We start from the raw sequence: 20154 nt of genomic DNA on the forward strand, positions 1-20154 counted from the left end.
AGGCAGTTGTTTTTCTTCCATTGTGATTCCATTACTCTAGAAATGATGATTACTGTTACAGAAAACACAATATGTACATCCATTTAAGGTCTTCAGTTTATGATATTTGATTACACTAGGACCGCTGTGACAGAACAAGTCTTCAATGTTTCACACAAAGAAGAAAAAAAAAAAAAAACACTCGGGCACAGACATACAACACGCATTAATAATCTGAAAAAAATAAAGTACAATCATTTAAAGACATACACGTCTCCATTTTGCTTCTGATTCATTTATTTATAGGGTAAATGATTAATTTTTTGTTGTTGTTGTTTTTTGATAATCAGAATCTTTTTAGTTCCTTGAGAACTGTATTGTTTCAATTGGGGCAATATTTACCATAAAGGCAAAGGCATTACTACAGTACAGTCAAAAATAAAAACGTCATAAAACACTAAAGAGAGCTTATTTACAGTTTGGAATGTGTTTATAAAAGCAGCTTCTACAGTAAATCTTAACAGTAATATTGAGTTTGACTATTTAACAGTTCCAGCACCAAACACAACACAGAAAACAACACTCTTCACAAAATACTAGGACAAGACTATTACATTAGTTAACAGGATCCACAAACAACCACTAATACAATGACTGAACAACATTATGGTTCATTGGTAAAATTCTATTAGATTAGTAAGCAGTATACTCCACAAAACATTAAACATTAAAGCCTTAAAAGACTGAAGGTGCCATTTTTACATAATGATTCGCTGTTTTTCATTCTCTCTGTGCACCGAAACTTCAAAAGTACGCATGTAATGATTCACTGAACTTAAAATTTGATACAATGAACAATTTTGATATCACGATTAGATTTTCTTTTTGATTGAAGACATTCTACTGTAAATGAAAAGGCGTCATTGTAATATGCTACTGCTGCATGTTTCTTTGAGAACAATATATGCAATTAATCAAATCTGAAACTTTAAAACAAATCCTGAATCAAATATGGTACACAACTAAAATAAATATATCCATATAAACAAAGTAAGGCTTTGCCTGTGCTCTTTCCATTTACAATTCCATCTTTCCATTACATTTACTCAAAAAAATGACATTTGCTGTTTGTTCGAACTACTTATTTAAACTGAGCTGAAACAACATAACTCTTAAGGGGTTTTTGGGAAAACTTAATTTATTTATGTTCAATTCACTTTGTAAAATTTGTAAATTTTGTAAAAACTAATAAGTTAGCTTAATTCTTTCATGTTGTCCCAACACAAATTGATTGTGTGGAACCCAGAATTTCTTTACAGTGTAAATTTAGAGCCAGCCACCACATTTTAATCATCGTCCAAAAAATGGTGCGCCATTAATCTAAATTGATCAAAATAATTTCAAAATTTGAAGCAAAAACAGAATGATCCCACTTAGTGAAACTACACAGCACGCATTTTTTGTTTTTAAAAGATGTCTAATAGACATCTAAACATAGTCGTCTTGGCTAAAACAAGGCTAAATTTGGGCTGTCAGTGAAAATCTAATAGACGTCTAAGAATAGGCCAAAACTAGACCAGTCATCAAATAAACAGAAATGAAAGACTACACATATAAAGTCTGTTAAATCTGTCTATTTGACGACTAGTCCACTTTTGGGCTATTCTTAGATGTCTATTAGATTTTCACAGCCCAAGTTTAGCCTTATTTTAGCCAAGCGGTCTACAATTAGATGTCTATTAAACACAAAATAGTTTGCTGGGTGTTGGCCGGTAACATAAAATGTCTGAACGAAACTACTGATGAGCTGAATGAAACAACACAATCTCATGCCAGTTTGTAACTTTTTGATTGATTGGCTAATTTGTAATCATTTGTATGATTTTATTTGTAAATTTTTGTACGATTTGCTCATCGCCCAATAAGGTGTAGGGTTTGGGGCACTGCCTCCTTTTAAAAATATAAAAACAAAGGTTTTCGTATGGATGAACCAGAATTAAACACTTTTCTAACAATGCTTAGAACAGTTTGTTTCGTCGCAGAATTGGGCTGAATGAGATTCAGATTCACTCCCTGTCAACAGGTGGCGCATTTGAACAGAAATTGAATACGGTGCGTCACTACTAGCAGTACGTCCAAATTCCTAAAAAAAAATTTGGTGAGATTCTTAGGAGAATATACAATAGACAATTTACTATCCCATAAGGCCACAGGAGAGAACTTATGAATGAAAGTAAAGCGACACAACTGACCTGGGTAGATCATGTGATAATGACAAATTGTTTGATGTAGTGTGCCCAAATTCCATTCATATTTTATAAATTGTAATTTTCTATCAGTTCGGAAGTAAATTCAAATTCAAATGTAGTACATACAGGAGTAGTACAGTCAAAGAGCATAGAATCACCAAGAGGCGACACTCTAGTGCGATTTGGGAAACAGCCACTAGATAGTGCGGCAGCCATTTTGGAATGAAAGTTCCAATAGACCAACAGCATATTATAAGTCTGTAAAATAATCTATTAAAAGTGCTGATGATTGTGATAGTAAGTGTTGTATTGTCATCTTTCAGGTTGTATCTCAACTTTAATGTGCTTTTTAAGTAAATAAATAAAAAACAAAGCAGCTGCTTGCCATCGCAACAGCAATACCATCAAATGGACAGCCGATCGCTTTCACTCCAAAATGGTGGAATCCGGGGCTGTTGCTGGGTGCTGCTGTTGCAATGGAACGTTCTATTGAGTGTCGCCTCTTGGTCATTCTAAGCTCTTTGGTAAAGTATGCCATTTCGGTCGTAGCTATAGTGTTTCCTAGGTTATCATTGTAAACAAAGCAGCGCTGCAGTTAACTTATGAACAATACTTTTCAAATGTATTGTTCAAAGGCAAGATGAACAGAAAATATCACGTAAACGTTTCTAAAAACTGTCAGTTCACCACAGATTCATTCATTCAACTACTCTATTTGAATCACCATCCATTGGCATCTCAACCCATTTGAATTGTCACATCTTTAAATCCATTTTTAATGCCAACATCACTCATCACTGCTTGATATCGCTTAGATTCTGCAATATTAAGTGCAATCACAAACCATGTGCATTAGCTACTATGGAAAATGTGTACGCATGAATTCTCTTCTCTCAGTAACCAAATCAGTACTTAACTTAATCAATTTGTCAACATTATCAGAAGAAAATAAGAAGTTGTGAGTATAACAGTGTGAATGTCCATCTATGTGATGTTCTGCTTTCTATCTGCCTTTCTTTATATTAATATTTAAATAACAAAAAAACTGGCAGAAATATACACTGCTATCAGTAAAATATACCTCTGCTGTGCAACAGGGAAACATCTTAAAGGCATAGATCACCCAAAACAGAAAATTCTTTACTTTTTCCAAACCGGTTTGACTTTCTGCTGTTGAACACAAAAAGATATTTTGAAGAAAGCTGGAAACCTGTAACCATTCTATAATAAGTCAATGGTTACCGGTTTCCAACATATATCCTTTTTTGTGTTGTTCTATATAAAAAGAAACTTGTAAAGGTTTGGAACCACTTGAGGGATAGTAAATAGTGAGTACATTTTCATTTTGGGGTGAACCATCCCTTAAATTTGGCACCTAATCCATTTATGTTTTCACAAATCAAATATAACAATTGAAAACAATTACTAGTTGTTAAATCGACAATTGTAAAAATAGAGTGTTTATTTAGCTTAAAGTTATCCAGGAAGCAAGGTTGACTCAAAATGTAAATTATAAAAAAAGTGTGACAGCAGTGAAACTGGTTTGCTACTCTTCTCGTGAATTATGCACTACGTCACACGTCAAACTGAAGGGCGACAACAGACACAGTATTTTAAAAGCATGCGTACTCACCATTTTACATTTAATTTTGTTTCTTTTTTTCTATTGACCACAAGATGATATTTTGTAGAATGTTTGTAAAGCAGTGGTCATTGACTTTCATAGCTGGAAGAAAAAACTATGGGTGTCAATCTCTATCAATTTCCAACATTCTTCAAAATCAGTTCTGTTGTGTTCAACAGAAAAAAAGAAACTCTGACAGTTATGGAAAAAGTGGGGAGTGAGTAACATAAAATATGACAGAATTTAAGATTTTGAGTGAACTATATGCCTCCAACATGGTTGATTATGTATATAAAATTATAATAATGCTAAAAAAAATATTTATGAACACCATTTACCTAACAGTGCTATTACGTCTGCTTAGCAACATGCTAACATCTGTGTAACTGTATGCTAAAACAGTGCTGGACAAGGTGATGTGAATACAGTGAAAAGGAAAGAGGATGAAAGTCTTTTTGCATTCACTCGCAACCTAATTTCATGCTTCTGCATTAGCTTGCAAAATATGGTTTGGGCTTCCCCAATACATTTCAGTCATTTTAAGAGCCGCTGAGCGGTTGAGAACTACTAGCATAAACATGCACCTAGAAAATAATTCTGAGGCATCAGAAACTAAAACACTTCAAACCGACAATACACCTCAAACATCTGACTTACACAGAGGAACTGAACAGCAAAGCTTCTGATGGTCCTGATGTAGGATTCAGCTACTGAGGTTCTGACCAACTCTTGACACGCATGAAGCAGAACTCTCAATGACCATTCTTAAAAATACAAACAAAACCTTTTCACAGTGAAACTACAAGAGATACTTCACCAAAACATGAAAATTCTGTCATTTACTCCCATGTCAATCCAAACCTGTGTGACTTACACTGCAGGCATATTATTCAAGCTGATATTCTGCCCATTTTTATGTTTTTACTCAAGCCAATATCTTAATAACCACTATTTGTTATGTAGATAGTCAGTTAAGAGTGCTGCAGAATTGTCAACAAGAACTAGGAGTGAAAACTCACTTCACATTCACTGAAAATGGCTCAAAAATAAAAATATAACTCCCACTGAAAAGTCAAACATTATTAAATGCACACAAAAAGGATGCAATAATATTGAAACTTCCACAGTTTTTCAAGAACTTGACAAAGTACAAAGAATCAGATTCCCAGAGACTTAGTAAAGGTGAACAATCTAAAACATGATGCCCACTTATTAAGAATTATAGGCTGAAGAGGAAGGTCTGACACCTTGTGAGTCTCAAAGTGTCCAGCATTTCTGAAAAAATATGGAGATTCACTGGAGATCCCTGATGGTTAAACAATCAATCCTTCAACTTGCTTCCTAAAATGATTTCTACACAACCCTGTGTTTTAGTCACCTGCTGCCTTGGTGAGCATTTCTTGTCAATGGTTACTACCTCTTAATTTTGCTTAATTCTGACTTTTCAGTGCAAGACCAATCTCAAATTAGGACCATTTTACAGGTAAAAGAAAAGCTGCTTAATGACATCTTAATGGAAGGTGTTTTCACTTCCAGGTCTTCTTGATATTATGCAACCTTTATTAATGTTTATATACAAACTTTATAGTAGTGAGAGTGAGAGTTCACCCAAAAATTTAAATATACTCACCTTCACATGGTTCCAAACCTTTAAGCATTTCTTTCTTTAAGGTAGTTTTTTTTTTTTTGAAGAATGCTGAAAATTGGTCATCTTTGACTTCCATAGTATGAAAACAAATACAGTGGAAGTCAATGGTTTCCAGCTCTCTTCAAAATATCTTCTTTTGGTGGTGAGTAAATGTGGACAGAATTTTCAGTCTAGTGTGAACTATCCCTTGAAGATTGATGTGGTTTGTGGACAAAATATGATCAGATCGTAAATTTACATAATTCTGATGCAGCATATATTCCTCTGCGTAACACTAAAGTTGGTATTTTCAAGAACAATTCAACTGTATTGTTAATGTAAAACATTACAAACAAATCTGAGTTCAGCAGAAGTCAGCCATACAGGTTGGAAGCTACATATTAAGGCGAACTATCTCTTTCATGTGTACCATCAATGGCATGTTAATTGAAAATATGTTAACAATCATACTATACTAATAAAACCAGTTACCACAGCCATCACAATGGTGGATGTGAGACTATAGTGTACATGTCTGCAAATACATTAAAGTAAGAACAGTCAAAAACTGACCGGTGGCCAGTCGCCCATGCTTGGCATCTTTGGAGTGCCTGAATTAGAGTAGGGCGTTAGACATATCGCTGTTCTGCCACCGTAAGCAGGTTGTTTTGGAGTGCTTGTACAGGTGACTGGACTGACTAAAGCGTTTGCCACACTTCAGGCAGGCATATGGACGCTCACCAGTGTGAACCCGGATGTGTTTCTTGCAGTCCGTCAGAGTGAGGAAGGTCTTACAGCAGATCTTGCAGGCGTACTTTCTGGCACCTTCCACCACTAACACGTTGTGCTCAGAAAGCGCCTTTTTACACTTACTCAGGACATCTGCTGAGGCTCTGGTCAACTGGGGAAGTGGGTTCAAGTTGGAGTTGCCACCATTTTGAACTATGGGGACAGAATTCTCAAAGTTGACTCCATTGAGTAGCATTGTTGAGGAGGAGGAGGAGGAAGCAGCGTCATGTTGCTGAGGGCCGTCCACAAACATCGAAGCCCCTCCTGGAGGAGCTTTAGGAGCGATGCGCCGGTATGATTGGCACCCTCCACCACCACCACCTCCACCTCTGGACGAATGAGGGAACGTTTGTAATCCCAAAATGTTGCGCTGGAACTCAAGAGCAAGCTGATCTACCGATCCACCACGAGACGTCCCTAATGAGGAGGAGGTTGCAATTCCATCATGCAGCGGGCGCACGAGGAGGGACTCTGGCTGCAGGTCAGAGCAGACCTGGGTCTCTCCTGGAAGGAGGTGCAGAGAGGAAGATGCGGCGTTGATGGAGTCATTCGGGAGGAAAAAGCGAGCAGAATCGTGGTCTGCTTGAAATTCTCCAGTTGTGGTGTTGGGAACACTGTCAACACTACTGGCATGGTTTGAAGACATCCCTCTGCCAATAAAGGCCTTGGTGCTGAGGAAACTGGTGATGTGCAATCCAGAGGAGGACTCAAGAGCTTCACTGCAGGATAGAGACTCTCCTCTTCTGTCGTCTCCTGCTCCTAATCCCTTGTTTGCTTTGATCAGCAGCTCAGAGCTGGGTTGCGGATCAGAGAAGCTCCGCTCACTGCACTCTGGACTGAGCTCCAGTTTTTCTCCAACTGGCTCCACCTGAGGAAACATCACACTAAGTTCTTTGCAAGTTCGTTTATGAGTGCCCTATTCATACAAGGTCACTGTTCTGTAATGTTTCTCTCATACCTGGAGGCGAGGTATAAACGCATGAATTCATGTAAATTCAAAAGAGACAGTAAACCTTATAAAAGTGTGTGTTGTGGCAACTAAGCTTACCATGTAGTGTTATTGGGTAGATGAGGAGTGCCCAATCCTTTTCCTGGAGATCTACCTTGCTGCAGAGTTCAGCTCTAACACTGATCACAATTCTAAGTAGGATCTAAAGGAGAACTTGGTAGTGCACTTGCACGCGATTTGTGCATTTGATCAAGGTTGCAACTGAACTCTGCGGGAAGTTAGTAATATTGTCACAATGCTGAAATTTCGATGCTGAAATTTGTCCATTTAACGATAACATCTCAGCACTGTTGACAAATGACTGTGATTGGCTGTGGAGGTCATCAGTTCACCACACTTCACTGCTGTTCACCAAGCGCAAACACAGATATACGAACGCTGGAGCGTTTCAAAGCCACGAAGATCAGGCAATCCATCAGCGGATCACTCGTATGTCGAGGTGTGAACCTACACTGGTCTTACAGTTCGGTTTGGTTATGATTATCATGCCATCAATTTGGTTCAATTCGCAGTGCATTGACGATGCTTTCCATACACAATTTTACTTCACAGCACAAGAAAAATGTATAAATATATTTATATTTTTATATTATTTGTAATACCATTTTGTCCTTTAATACAGTCAGAACTGTACCTTTAAATCTCAAGTACATAAACAGAACAACATGAGCATTTATAGCAAATAACTAAATGTAAATATTAATCCCGCTCGCTTTATGAGCCCTGTCGAGTGAGTTCCTTTACCCCTCTGATTGGTCACATGCTCAACAGAAAGGTGCGTGGCTCTGGTGTCGACGAGTGACACTGAAAAACGGCAGCGGCGATCACAGCTGATCCATGATAGATGCGGAGGAGAAAACTTGCTCTGCAGATACATTTGAGTCTGTATCCAGAAGTATCGCTGTAACAGCCGAGAGGAGGGGAAAAATCATGACAGCAGGTCAAAGGGCCACAGTGACAGAGAGAGAGAGAGAGAGAGAGAGAGAGAGAGAGAAAAGGTGGAGGGAAGAGTGGAGTTTACTTTCATTTTCTCAATCGCAGTAAAATAGGGGCTAAAATAGGGTCCAGTGAACACATGCAGTAAATTGTGCAGAGTTTCTGCGTTTTAATTACTCGCGCTCGCCTCCCTCACCATAGTAAGCTACCGCGACATATGAGATAAATGACGTCAGTACGTAATAACCGGTTAGGATCTATTACTGAACCAATACCGAATCCTTTGCGTCTCCATCACGGTGCACCGAAGAAACATAAAATTGACACCCCTACTCTTATGCCAGACCAGCCGATATTCATGGCTTTGAAACTTGCTCAAGAGTGCTCAAATGTTAGCGGGAAATGGATGTTTTAAAATTTTAATACTAGATGGTACAAAAATACCAGTATTGTAACAACACTGGCAGGATTGGGCACCCCTGGGGTAGATGCTTTCAATTTACAAATTAACTTGCACAATGCACAAATACACACACACACACAGACATATATATATATATATATATATATATATATATATATATATATATATATATATATATATATATATATATATATATATATATATATATATATATATATAAACCAAACAACATTATTTTTCCATCACTGCCGGAATGTGGGGGGAAATGGTTTGGTTCATTATAGCAAAAAAGGTTCATTTATTTTTTGCCATAGAAGCGGCTTGTTATGCTGCTTGATGTTGCAAACTGATATGTATTATAGTTATGTACATTTGATAGTTTGTTTTTCCCAGTCATTTAGTCATAGGCAAATTAATTAAAAAGTTCTTAAGCAATCTAAGAAGAGAGTTTACTTCCATATTGCAAAATAAGATCAGGCTGCAGCCATACTAACTAAACACACCTGAACCTGAACAAAATAATGTTCAGACTCACTAGCATCTTCCAGAGGTTTCTGGAAATGAACTCTGCAGGACAGTGACCCTTCAGCATCAAGACTGAATTTCTCATCTCCTTTTTTATTTCAAGAGTTAAAAACAAATACCTGATCACTGCCTTCTGCCTGTGAGGTAACGTCGCTAGTCTCATCCACAGCCTCGGGTGAACTCAGTGGCTCGCTCTTCACCACGACCTGCATGTGCTGCTGCTCTTCTTCCTCACCTCCACTCTTCATCTTTATCCCTTCATCATGATGACCTGCATCTGGATACTCCTCTTTCCGTGGCAGCAGCAATGTTTTTTCTGCTCCCGTTCCCCTTCCTCCATCTGACTGGCTCGGGAGCTGCATGTCCTCGTGGGTCAGTCCCCTTCGATATTCATCCTGCTCCAGTAAACCTCCATCATCCACAGGAATAACGCCAGCGACCACCTCGTCCACCATTTTACTGTGGGAATCTGGAGACAGAAGCTCCTCTCCTCCATCTCGGCCCCCTGACTCCCCCACGATCCCGTCCATCTGTGCGGAAAGCCGTGGCCTTCCCCTTTCTGAAGTGATCAGGGGTAAGGGCTGTTTGCGTTTTAAGAAACGGCGTGTTGGGTGAGAACCATGCTGATCCACCAATCCATTTCCACAGACTGCACCCGTTCTCCGCTGGGTCCCTGTTCCCCCATCTTCAGCCCCACTCAAGGCAGAACTAACCAAGCTCAAGCCGAGCTGCTGCAGCAGAAATGAGCGCTGAAGATGAGAGTTGGCAGCTGCTGCAGCTTGCTGTTGCTCAGTGTGATGTTGACTGCCACGATCGCCGGGTGGAGACATGGGTAAAGTGCGCGTTGTCAGGTAGTGCTTACAGGCTTTCACCACAGCATTTAGATGTAGATGAGAAGCAGCCAACAGGACATCCATCACATTACTCTCTCCCAGCATCAGTGTGGATGTGTACATCATGTCCATGAGAGCAGCAAATGCTTCAGCGGTCACCACCTCAGAGTCCAGGTGGATCATTCTTGTGCTGGCATCTCCCTCAGCTGCAGTAAACAGGGCTCGGAAATGCGTACTGCAGGCAGACAGCACAGCGCGGTGGGCCTTGAAATGACGGCTGCCTACCATGATCACGCAGTCACACAGCTGTCCATGCAGCCGCTGGTAATTCAGCTGCTGGAAAATCTGCTCAAAGTGCCCCGGGAAATCCATGACCTGAGAACACATGAAGAATAGATGTCATTAAAGGCGTGAGACTACAATTAGAGCTGCATGATATCGGCAAAAAAATAATTGCAATATTTTGATTATATATTTGAAAGCGTTTCACCAGGGCCCAGTTTTTCTAAAAAATTTAATCTGGATCAAATTGGTCCAGATTTGGAAATCTTATTTTTATGACAGTTTTTTTAAAAGAACATTGAGTTGGATCACTGTGATCCAAAAACCAAATTTCAAGATTACCAAATCCTGTTTACCAGAGCCTTAAATGGAACCAACAGCGCAGCCTACTGCTAGGGATGTCCCGATCCGATATTGATATCGGAAGTAGGTCCGATATCAGCCCAAAAAAACTAAAAAAAAAAATTCACAGAGCTTCTCCAACCGCAGCAAATTCTATTTACTATTAATATTAGGCACCAGTTAATCAGGAAATTATGATTTTGTTCACTTTGACGACTTGGATGGAAATACTGCTTTATTTGCACGTCTTATATGGGATATTCCAGTTTTGTGCATAAGTTTAATTCGCGTCTTTGGAGGGAAACATAGCTAATGTTTGTTTTAATGGTAAGAAACACAAGCACTGCAAACAACAAACATTTTAAATTTTTTGTTTGTTCTAATACAATACTGCTTTGATATTGTTTTGTTGTTGTTGTTTACCATATCTCATTAGATGTGACATGCTTCATATAGGCTTCAAATATGAAGGAATTTATATATCATCAGTAACCATTAAGATTGTGACCATTCACTTAAGCAATAAAACAAAAAAAAAAATAAAATAAATAAATAAAAAAATCACAACTGAATCCACCCTTCTGATGGGATCAGGATAATCCTGTTTTTTTGGGTCAAATAGATCCCAATCTGAGTTCAAAGTTTTGAATAAGGGCAGGTTTGATCCAAATCAAATGTATAATTGGATTACATGGTCAGACCTTAATTCAAAATCCCTCTGTTACTTTTGAAAAACCCATTTCCAAGATTTGACCCAATCTGTAATCCAAAATCCCACTGGATTACTTTTGAAAAACTGGGTCCTGGAGCGTTAAACAGTGCAGACATATATCTAAAATAACCCTACATTGCATAAATAATTAAATAAAAGTAATCTTAAAGCTACAAACATAATTAAAGCTGCAAGCAGCGATGATAGGGACCTCGCACCCGGGCTCACCGCCGCCCGGTGGCAGTAGGTTGACAGAGAACCGCGAACAATAATAATTTATTCCGATACTTAAAAAAAATCTGAGAAAATCACAGATTTATGCCATACTTGCTCCTGTCAGCAGGTGGCGCTATGACTGTGACTCAATATTTTCACGTAGATGTCTTCAGGAGAGGATTTTAATCAACCATGTGAATTTTCAGGCAGATCGGACATTGTTTGGCTGAGTTATAGGCAATTTTACTATTGCCACCAGGTGGCGCTATGACTGTGACTCAATATTGGCAGGTAGTTGTCTTCAGGAGAGCAATCTTATCAACCATGTGAAGTTTTAGGCAGATCGGATATTGTTTGGCTGAGTTATAGGCAATTTTAGTGTTGCCAGCAGGTGGCGCTATAACTGTATTGAGTTATTGGCATGTAAACATGTTCAGGTCAGGACACTTATCAAATGTGTGAGTTTTGAGGCAGATCGGATCATGCATGCCTGAGTTATAACAACTTGATGTTTCATGGCGAATCATCAAAGTTTGTGAGTCCGCCACGGACACGCCCATCGACGAAAACTCTAGACCTTCACAATATATCATCGATACTGCTTTCAGATGACACCACTCAAATTTGGTGCTGATATGACCAAATTTGTGGGAGTAGTTCGTTTCACTGTAAGTCATGTCATTTCCTGTAGCCAGCAGGTGGCGCTATAACTGTATCGGGATATTGGCATGTAAACGTGTTCAGGTCAGGACGGTTATCAAACGTGTGATTTTTGAGGCAGATCGGATAATGCATGCCTGAGTTATAACAACTTGATGTTTCGTGGCAAGTCGTCAAAATTTACGAGGCCGCCACGGACACGCCCATCGACGAAAACTCTAAAGCTTCGCAATTTAACATCGCCAAGGTCTTTAGATGACATAACCCAATTTTGGTGTCGATCGGATGAAATCCCTAGGAGGAGTTCGTTAAAGTACAACGCCTGGAAATGGCAAAATCGCCACTTTTTCGCCGCAGGAAGCCATAAATATCCGACTTCCTGTTGGGTTTGAGATATCGCTCCTTGAGACTTTTTTGTAGGTCTTGGCATGTTTGAGGTGTGTGCCAATTTTCGTGCATGTGCGTGATTCGTGTGTCGGGGGCTTGTCCGTATCAATTTTCTAGGTGGCGCTGTTGAGTCATTTTGCCACGCCCACTTCCGAAGCCTATAACAAACGTAAATTTTCGCCACTTCTGGGGCGTGTGCAAATTTTCGTGAGTTTTCGGGCATGTTTAGACCCTCAAAATCGCGATTCATTCGGGAGAAGAATAATAAGAATAATTAAAGCTGCAAGCAGCGATGATAGGGACCTCGCACACGGGCTCACCGCCGCCCGGTGGCCGTAGCACGACAGAGAACCGCGAACAATAATAATTTAAGCCGATACATAAAAAATATCTGAGAAAATCACAGATTTATGCCATACTTGCTCTTGTCAGCAGGTGGCGCTATGACTGTGACTCAATATTTTCATGTAGATGTCTTCAGGAGTGGAATTTTATCAACCATGTGAATTTTCAGGCAGATCGGACTTTGTTTGGCTGAGTTATAGGCAATTTTACTGTTGCCACCAGGTGGCGCTATGACTGTGACTCAATATTGGCATGTAGATGTCTTCAGGAGAGCAATCTTATCAACCATGTGAAGTTTTAGGTAGATCGGATATTGTTTGGCTGAGTTATAGGCAATTTTAAGTTTGCCAGCAGGTGGCGCTATAACTTTATCGAGTTATTGGCATGTAAACATGTTCAGGTCAGGACACTTATCAAATGTGTGAGGTTTGAGGCAGATCGGATCATGCATGCCTGAGTTATAACAACTTGATGTTTCATGGCGAATCATCAAAGTTTGCGAGTCCGCCACGGACACGCCCATCGACGAAAACTCTAGACCTTCACAATATATCATCGATACTGCTTTCAGATGACACCACTCAAATTTGGTGCTGATATGATGAAATTTGTGCGAGGAGTTTGTATTACTGTAAATCATGTCATTTCCTGTAGCCAGCAGGTGGCGCTATAACTGTATCGGGATATTGGCATGTAAACGTGTTCAGGTTAGGACGGTTATCAAACGTGTGAATTTTGAGGCAGATCGGATAATGCATGCCTGAGTTATAACAACTTGATGTTTCATGGCGAGTAGTCAAAATTTACGAGGCCGCCACGGACACGCCCATCGACGAAAACTCTAAAGCTTCGCAATTTAACATCGCCAAGGCCTTTAGATGACATAACCCAATTTTGGTGTCGATCGGATGAAATCCCTAGGAGGAGTTCGTTAAAGTACAACGCCTGGAAATGGCAAAATCGCCACTTTTTCGCCGCAGGAAGCCATAAATATCCGACTTCCTGTTGGGTTTGAGATATCGCTCCTTGAGACTTTTTTGTAGGTTTTGGCATGTTTGACGTGTGTGCCAAGTTTCGTGGGTGTGCGAGATTCGTAGCTCGGGGGCCTGTCAGTTTAATTTTTATAGGTGGCGCCAGCAGGTGGCGCTATAACTGTATCGAGTTATTGGCATGTAAGCGTGTTCAGGTCAGGTTGGTGATTAAATGTGTGAGTTTTGAGGCTGATCGGATCATGCATGCCTGAGTTATAACAACTTCCTGTTTCGTGGCGAACCATCAAAGTTTGCGAGGCCGCCACGGACACACCCATCGACGAAAACTCTGGACCTTCACAATATATCATCGCTAGAGTGTTCAGAGGACACCTCTCAAATTTGGTGCTTATATGACCAAATTTGTGGGAGGAGTTTGTTACAATGTAAAATCATGTCATTTCCTGTAGCCAGCAGGTGGCGCTATAACTGTATAGGGATATTGGCATGTAAACGTGTTCAGGTCAGGACGTTTATCAAACGTGTGAATTTTGAGGCAGATCGGATAATGCATGCCTGAGTTATAACGACTTGATGTTTCGTGGCGAGTCGTCAAAGTTTACGAGGCCGCCACGGACACGCCCATCGCCGAAAACTCTAAAGCTTCGCAATTTAACATCGCCAAGGCCTTTAGATGACATAACCCAATTTTGGTGTCGATCGGATGAAATCCCTAGGAGGAGTTCGTTAAAATACAACGCCTGGAAATGGCAAAAACGCCACTTTTTCGCCGCAGGAAGCTGTAAATATCCGACTTCCTGTTGGGTTTGAGATATCGCTCCTTGAGACTTTTTCGTAGGTCTTGGCATGCTTGAGGTGTGTGCCAATTTTCGTGCATGTGCGTGATTCGTGTGTCGGGGGCTTGTCCGTATCAATTTTCTAGGTGGCGCTGTCGAGTCATTTTGCCACGCCCACTTCCGAGACCCATATCAGCCGACCATTTACGCCGCGTTTGATGTGTGTGCAAAGTTTCGTGACTTTTCGAGCACGTTTAGACCCTCAAAAGTGCCCCGATTAGGGGCGGAATAATAATAATAATAATTAAAGCTGCAAGCAGCGATGATAGGGACCTCGCACACGGGCTCACCGCCGCCCGGTGGCCGTAGGACGACAGAGAACCGCGAACAATAATAATTTATTCCGATACATAAAAAAAATCTGAGAAAATCACAGATTTATGCCAAACTTGCTCCCGTCAGCAGGTGGCGCTATGACTGTGACTCAAGATTGGCATATAGATGTCTTCAGGAGAGGATTTTAATCAACCATGTGAAATTTCAGGCAGATCGGACATTGTTTGGCTGAGTTATAGGCAATTTACTGTTGCCACCAGGTGGCGCTATGACTGTGACTCAGTATTGGCATGTAGATGTCTTCAGGAGAGCAATCTTATCAACCATGTGAAGTTTTAGGCAGATCGGATATTGTTTGGCTGAGTTATAGGCAATTTTAAGTTTGACAGCAGGTGGCGCTATAACTTTATCGAGTTATTGGCATGTAAACATGTTCAGGTCAGGACATTTATCAAATGTGTGAGTTTTGAGGCAGATAAGATCATGCATGCCTGAGTTATAACAACTTGATGTTTGGTGGCGAATCATCAAAGTTTGCGAGTCCGCCACGGACACGCCCATCGACGAAAACTCTAGACCTTCACAATATATCATCGATACTGCTTTCAGATGACACCAGTCAAATTTGGTGCTGATATCATGAAATTAGTGCGAGGAGTTTGTTTCGCTGTAAATCATGTCATTTCCTGTAGCCAGCAGGTGGCGCTATAACTGTATCGGGATATTGGCATGTAAACGTGTTCAGGTCAGGACGGTTATCAAGCGTGTGAATTTTGAGGCAGATCGGATAATGCATGCCTGAGTTATAACAACTTGATGTTTCATAGCGAGTCGTCAAAGTTTGCGAGGCCGCCACGGACACGCCCATCGACGAAAACTCTAAAGCTTCGCAATTTAACATCGCCAAGGTCTTTAGATGACATAACCCAATTTTGGTGTCGATCGGATGAAATCCCTAGGAGGAGTTCGTATAAGTACAACGGCTGGAAATGGCAAAAACGCCACTTTTTCGCCGCAGGAAGCTGAAAATATACGACTTCCTGTTGGGTTTGAGATTTCGCTCCAAGAGACTTTTTCGTAGGTTTTGGTATGTTTGACGTGTGTGCCAAGTTTCGTGCGTGTGCGAGATTCGTAGCTCGGGGGCCTGTCCGTTTAATTTTTATAGGTGGCGCCAGCAGGTGGCGCTATAACTGTATCGTGATATTGGCATGTAAGCGTGTTCAGGTCAGGACGGTGATCAAATGTGTGAGTTTTGAGGCTGATCGGATCATGCATGCCTGAGTTATAACAACTTCCTGTTTCGTGGCGAACCATCAAAGTTTGCGAGGCCGCCACGGACACACCCATCGACGAAAACTCTGGACCTTCACAATATATCATCGCTAGAGTGTTCAGAGGACACCTCTCAAATTTGGTGCTTATATGACCAAATTTGTGGGAGGAGTTTGTTACAATGTAAAATCATGTCATTTCCTGTAGCCAGCAGGTGGCGCTATAACTGTATCGGGATATTGGCATGTAAACGTGTTCAGGTCAGGACGGTTATCAAACGTGTGAATTTTGAGGCTGATCGGATAATGCATGCCTGAGTTATAACGACTTCCTGTTTCGTGGCGAGTCGTCAAAGTTTGCGAGGCCGCCACGGACACGCCCATCGACGAAAACTCTAAAGCTTCGCAATTTAACATCGCCAAGGCCTTTAGATGACATAACCCAATTTTGGTGTCGATCGGATGAAATCCCTAGGAGGAGTTCGTTAAAATACAACGCCTGGAAATGGCAAAAAGGCCACTTTTTCGCCGCAGGAAGCTGTAAATATCCGACTTCCTGTTGGGTTTGAGATATCGCTCCTTGAGACTTTTTCGTAGGTCTTGGCATGTTTGAGGTGTGTGCCAATTTTCGTGCATGTGCGTGATTCGTGTGTCGGGGGCTTGTCCGTATCAATTTTCTAGGTGGCGCTGTCGAGTCATTTTGCCACGCCCACTTCCGAGACCCATATCAGCCTACCATTTACGCCGCGTTTGATGTGTGTGCAAAGTTTCGTGACTTTTCGAGCACGTTTAGACCCTCAAAAGTGCCCCGATTAGGGGCGGAATAATAATAATAATAATAATTAAAGCTGCAAGCAGCGATGATAGGGACCTCGCACCCGGGCTCACCGCCGCCCGGCGGCCGTAGGACGACAGAGAACTGCGAACAATAATAATTTAGGCCGATACATAAAAAAATCTGAGAAAATCACAGATTTATGCCAAACTTGCTCCCGTCAGCAGGTGGCGCTATGACTGTGACTCAATATTTTCATGTATATGTCTGCAGGAGAGGATTTTAATCACCCATGTGAATTTTCAGGCAGATCGGACATTGTTTGGCTGAGTTATAGGCAATTGTACTGTTGCCACCAGGTGGCGCTATGACTGTGACTCAATATTGGCATGTAGATGTCTTCAGGAGAGCAATCTTATCAACCATGTGAAGTTTTAGGCAGATCGGATATTGTTTGGCTGAGTTATAGGCAATTTTACTGTTGCCACCAGGTGGCGCTATAACTGTATCGAGTTATTGGCATGTAAACATGTTCAGGTGAGGACACTTATCAAATGTGTGAGTTTTGAGGCAGATTGGATCAAGCGTGCCTGAGTTATAACAAGTTGATGTTTGGTGGCGAATCATCAAAGTTTGCGAGTCCGCCACGGACACGCCCATCGACGAAAACTCTAGACCTTCACAATATATCATCGATACAGCTTTCAGATGACACCACTCAAATTTAGTGCTGATATGATAAAATTTGTGGGAGGAGTTTGTTTCACTGTAAATCATGCTATTTCCTGTAGCCAGCAGGTGGCGCTATAACTGTGACTCAATATTGGCATGTAGTTGTCTTCAGGAAAGCAATGTTATCAACCATGTGAAGTTTTAGGCAGATCGGATATTGTTTGGCTGAGTTATAGGAAATTTTAAGTTTGCCAGCAGGTGGCGCTATAACTGTATCAAGTTATTGGCATGTAAACATGTTCAGGTCAGGACAATTATGAAATGTGTGAGTTTTGAGGCAGATCGGATCATGCATGCCTGAGTTATAACAACTTGATGTTTCATGGCGAATCATCAAAGTTTGCGAGTCAGCCACGGACACGCCCATCGACAAAAACTCTAGACCTTCACAATATATCATCGATACTGCTTTCAGATGACACCACTCAAATTTGGTGCTGATATGATAAAATATGTGGGAGGAGTTTGTTTAGCTGTAAATTATGTCATTTCCTGTAGCCAGCAGGTGGCGCTATAACTGTATCGGATTATTGGCATGTAAACGTGTTCAGGTCAGGACGGTTATCAAACGTGTGAATTTTGAGGCAGATCGGATAATGCATGCGTGAGTTATAACAACTTGATGTTTCGTGGCGAATCATCAAAGTTTGCGAGGCCGCCACGGACACGCCCATCGACGAAAACTCTAAAGCTTCGCAATTTAGCATCGCCAAGGTCTTTAGATGACATAACCCAATTTTGGTGTCGATCGGATGAAATCCCTAGGAGGAGTTCGTTAAAATACAACGCCTGAAAATGGCAAAAACGCCACTTTTTCGCCGCAGGAAGCCGTAAATATCCGACTTCCTGTTGGGTTTGAGATATCGCTCCTTGAGACTTTTTTGTAGGTCTTGGCATGTTTGAGGTGTGTGCCAATTTTCGTGCATGTGCGTGATTCGTGGCTCGGGGGCTTGTCCGTATCAATTTTCTAGGTGGCGCTGTCGAGTCATTTTGCCACGCCCACTTCCGAAACCTATAATAAACGTAAATTTTCGCCACTTCTGGGGCGTGTGCAAATTTTCGTGAGTTTTCGGGCATGTTTAGACCCTCAAAATCGCGATTGATTCGGGAGAAGAATAATAAGAATAATAATAATAATAATAATAATAATAATAATAATAAACGGAGCAATTCCAATAGGGCCTTGCACCGTTTGGTGCTCGGTCCCTAATTAAAGCTGCAAGCAGCGATGATAGGGACCTCGCACACGGGCTTACCGCCGCCCGGTGGCCGTAGGACGACAGAGAACCGCGAACAATAATAATTTAAGCCGATACATAAAAAAATCTGAGAAAATCACAGATTTATGCCATACTTGCTCCTGTCAGCAGGTGGCGCTATGACTGTGACTCAAGATTGGCATGTAGATGTCTTCAGTAGTGGAAACTCATCAAACATGTGAAGTTTCAGGCTGATCGGACATTGTGTGGATGAGTTATAAGCCAAACTACCTTCTGTCAACAGGTGGCGCTATGACTGTGACTCAATATTGGCATGTAGATGTCTTCAGGAGAGCAATCTTATCAACCATGTGAAGTTTTAGGCAGATCGGATATTGTTTGGCTGAGTTATAGGCAATTTTAAGTTTGCCAGCAGGTGGCGCTATAACTGTATCGAGTTATTGGCATGTAAACATGTTCAGGTCAGGACACTTATCAAATGTGTGAGTTTTGAGGCTGATCGGATCATGCATGCCTGAGTTATAACAACTTGATGTTTTGTGGCGAATCATCAAAGTTTGCGAGTCCGCCACGGACACGCCCATCGACGAAAACTCTAGACCTTCACAATATATCATCAATACTGCTTTCAGATGACACCACTCAAATTTGGTGCTGATATGATGAAATTTGTGGGGGGAGTTTGTTTCACTGTAAATCATGTCATTTCCTGTAGCCAGCAGGTGGCGCTATAACTGTATCGGGATATTGGCATGTAAACGTGTTCAGGTCAGGACGGTTATCAAGCGTGTGACTTTTCAGGCAGATCGGATAATGCATGCCTGAGTTATAACAACTTGATGTTTCGTGGCGAGTCGTTAAAATTTACGAGGCCGCCACGGACACGCCCATCGACGAAAACTCTAAAGCTTCGCAATTTAACATCGCCAAGGCCTTTAGATGACATAACCCAATTTTGGTGTCGATCGGATCAAATCCCTAGGAGGAGTTCGTTAAAGTACAACGCCTGGAAATGGCAAAAACGCCGCTTTTTCGCCGCAGGAAGCTATAAATATCCGACTTCCTGTTGGGTTTGAGATATCGCTCCTTGAGACTTTTTGTAGGTTTTGGCAT

At 41.1% G+C, this 20154-nt stretch overlaps 1 protein-coding gene across 1 annotated transcript in view; it reads right to left on the minus strand.

Annotated features, from left to right (window-relative positions):
* Positions 1–1090: 1090 nt before the first annotated feature.
* Positions 1091–20154, minus strand: part of LOC130231081 (zinc finger and BTB domain-containing protein 5) — a 21731-nt gene continuing 2667 nt past the window's right edge. Inside the window, exons 2-3 of the mRNA XM_056460481.1 lie at positions 9282–10370; positions 1091–7136 (exon numbers count right to left, since the gene is read on the minus strand). Of these exons, the coding sequence (XP_056316456.1) occupies positions 6096–7136; positions 9282–10367 (2127 nt within the window). The 5' untranslated portion in view covers positions 10368–10370 and the 3' untranslated portion in view covers positions 1091–6095. The remainder of the gene's footprint in view (positions 7137–9281; positions 10371–20154) is intronic.

Source organism: Danio aesculapii, chromosome 1 (genome assembly GCF_903798145.1).
Source record: "Danio aesculapii chromosome 1, fDanAes4.1, whole genome shotgun sequence".
NCBI classification, from domain to species: Eukaryota; Metazoa; Chordata; class Actinopteri; order Cypriniformes; family Danionidae; genus Danio; species Danio aesculapii.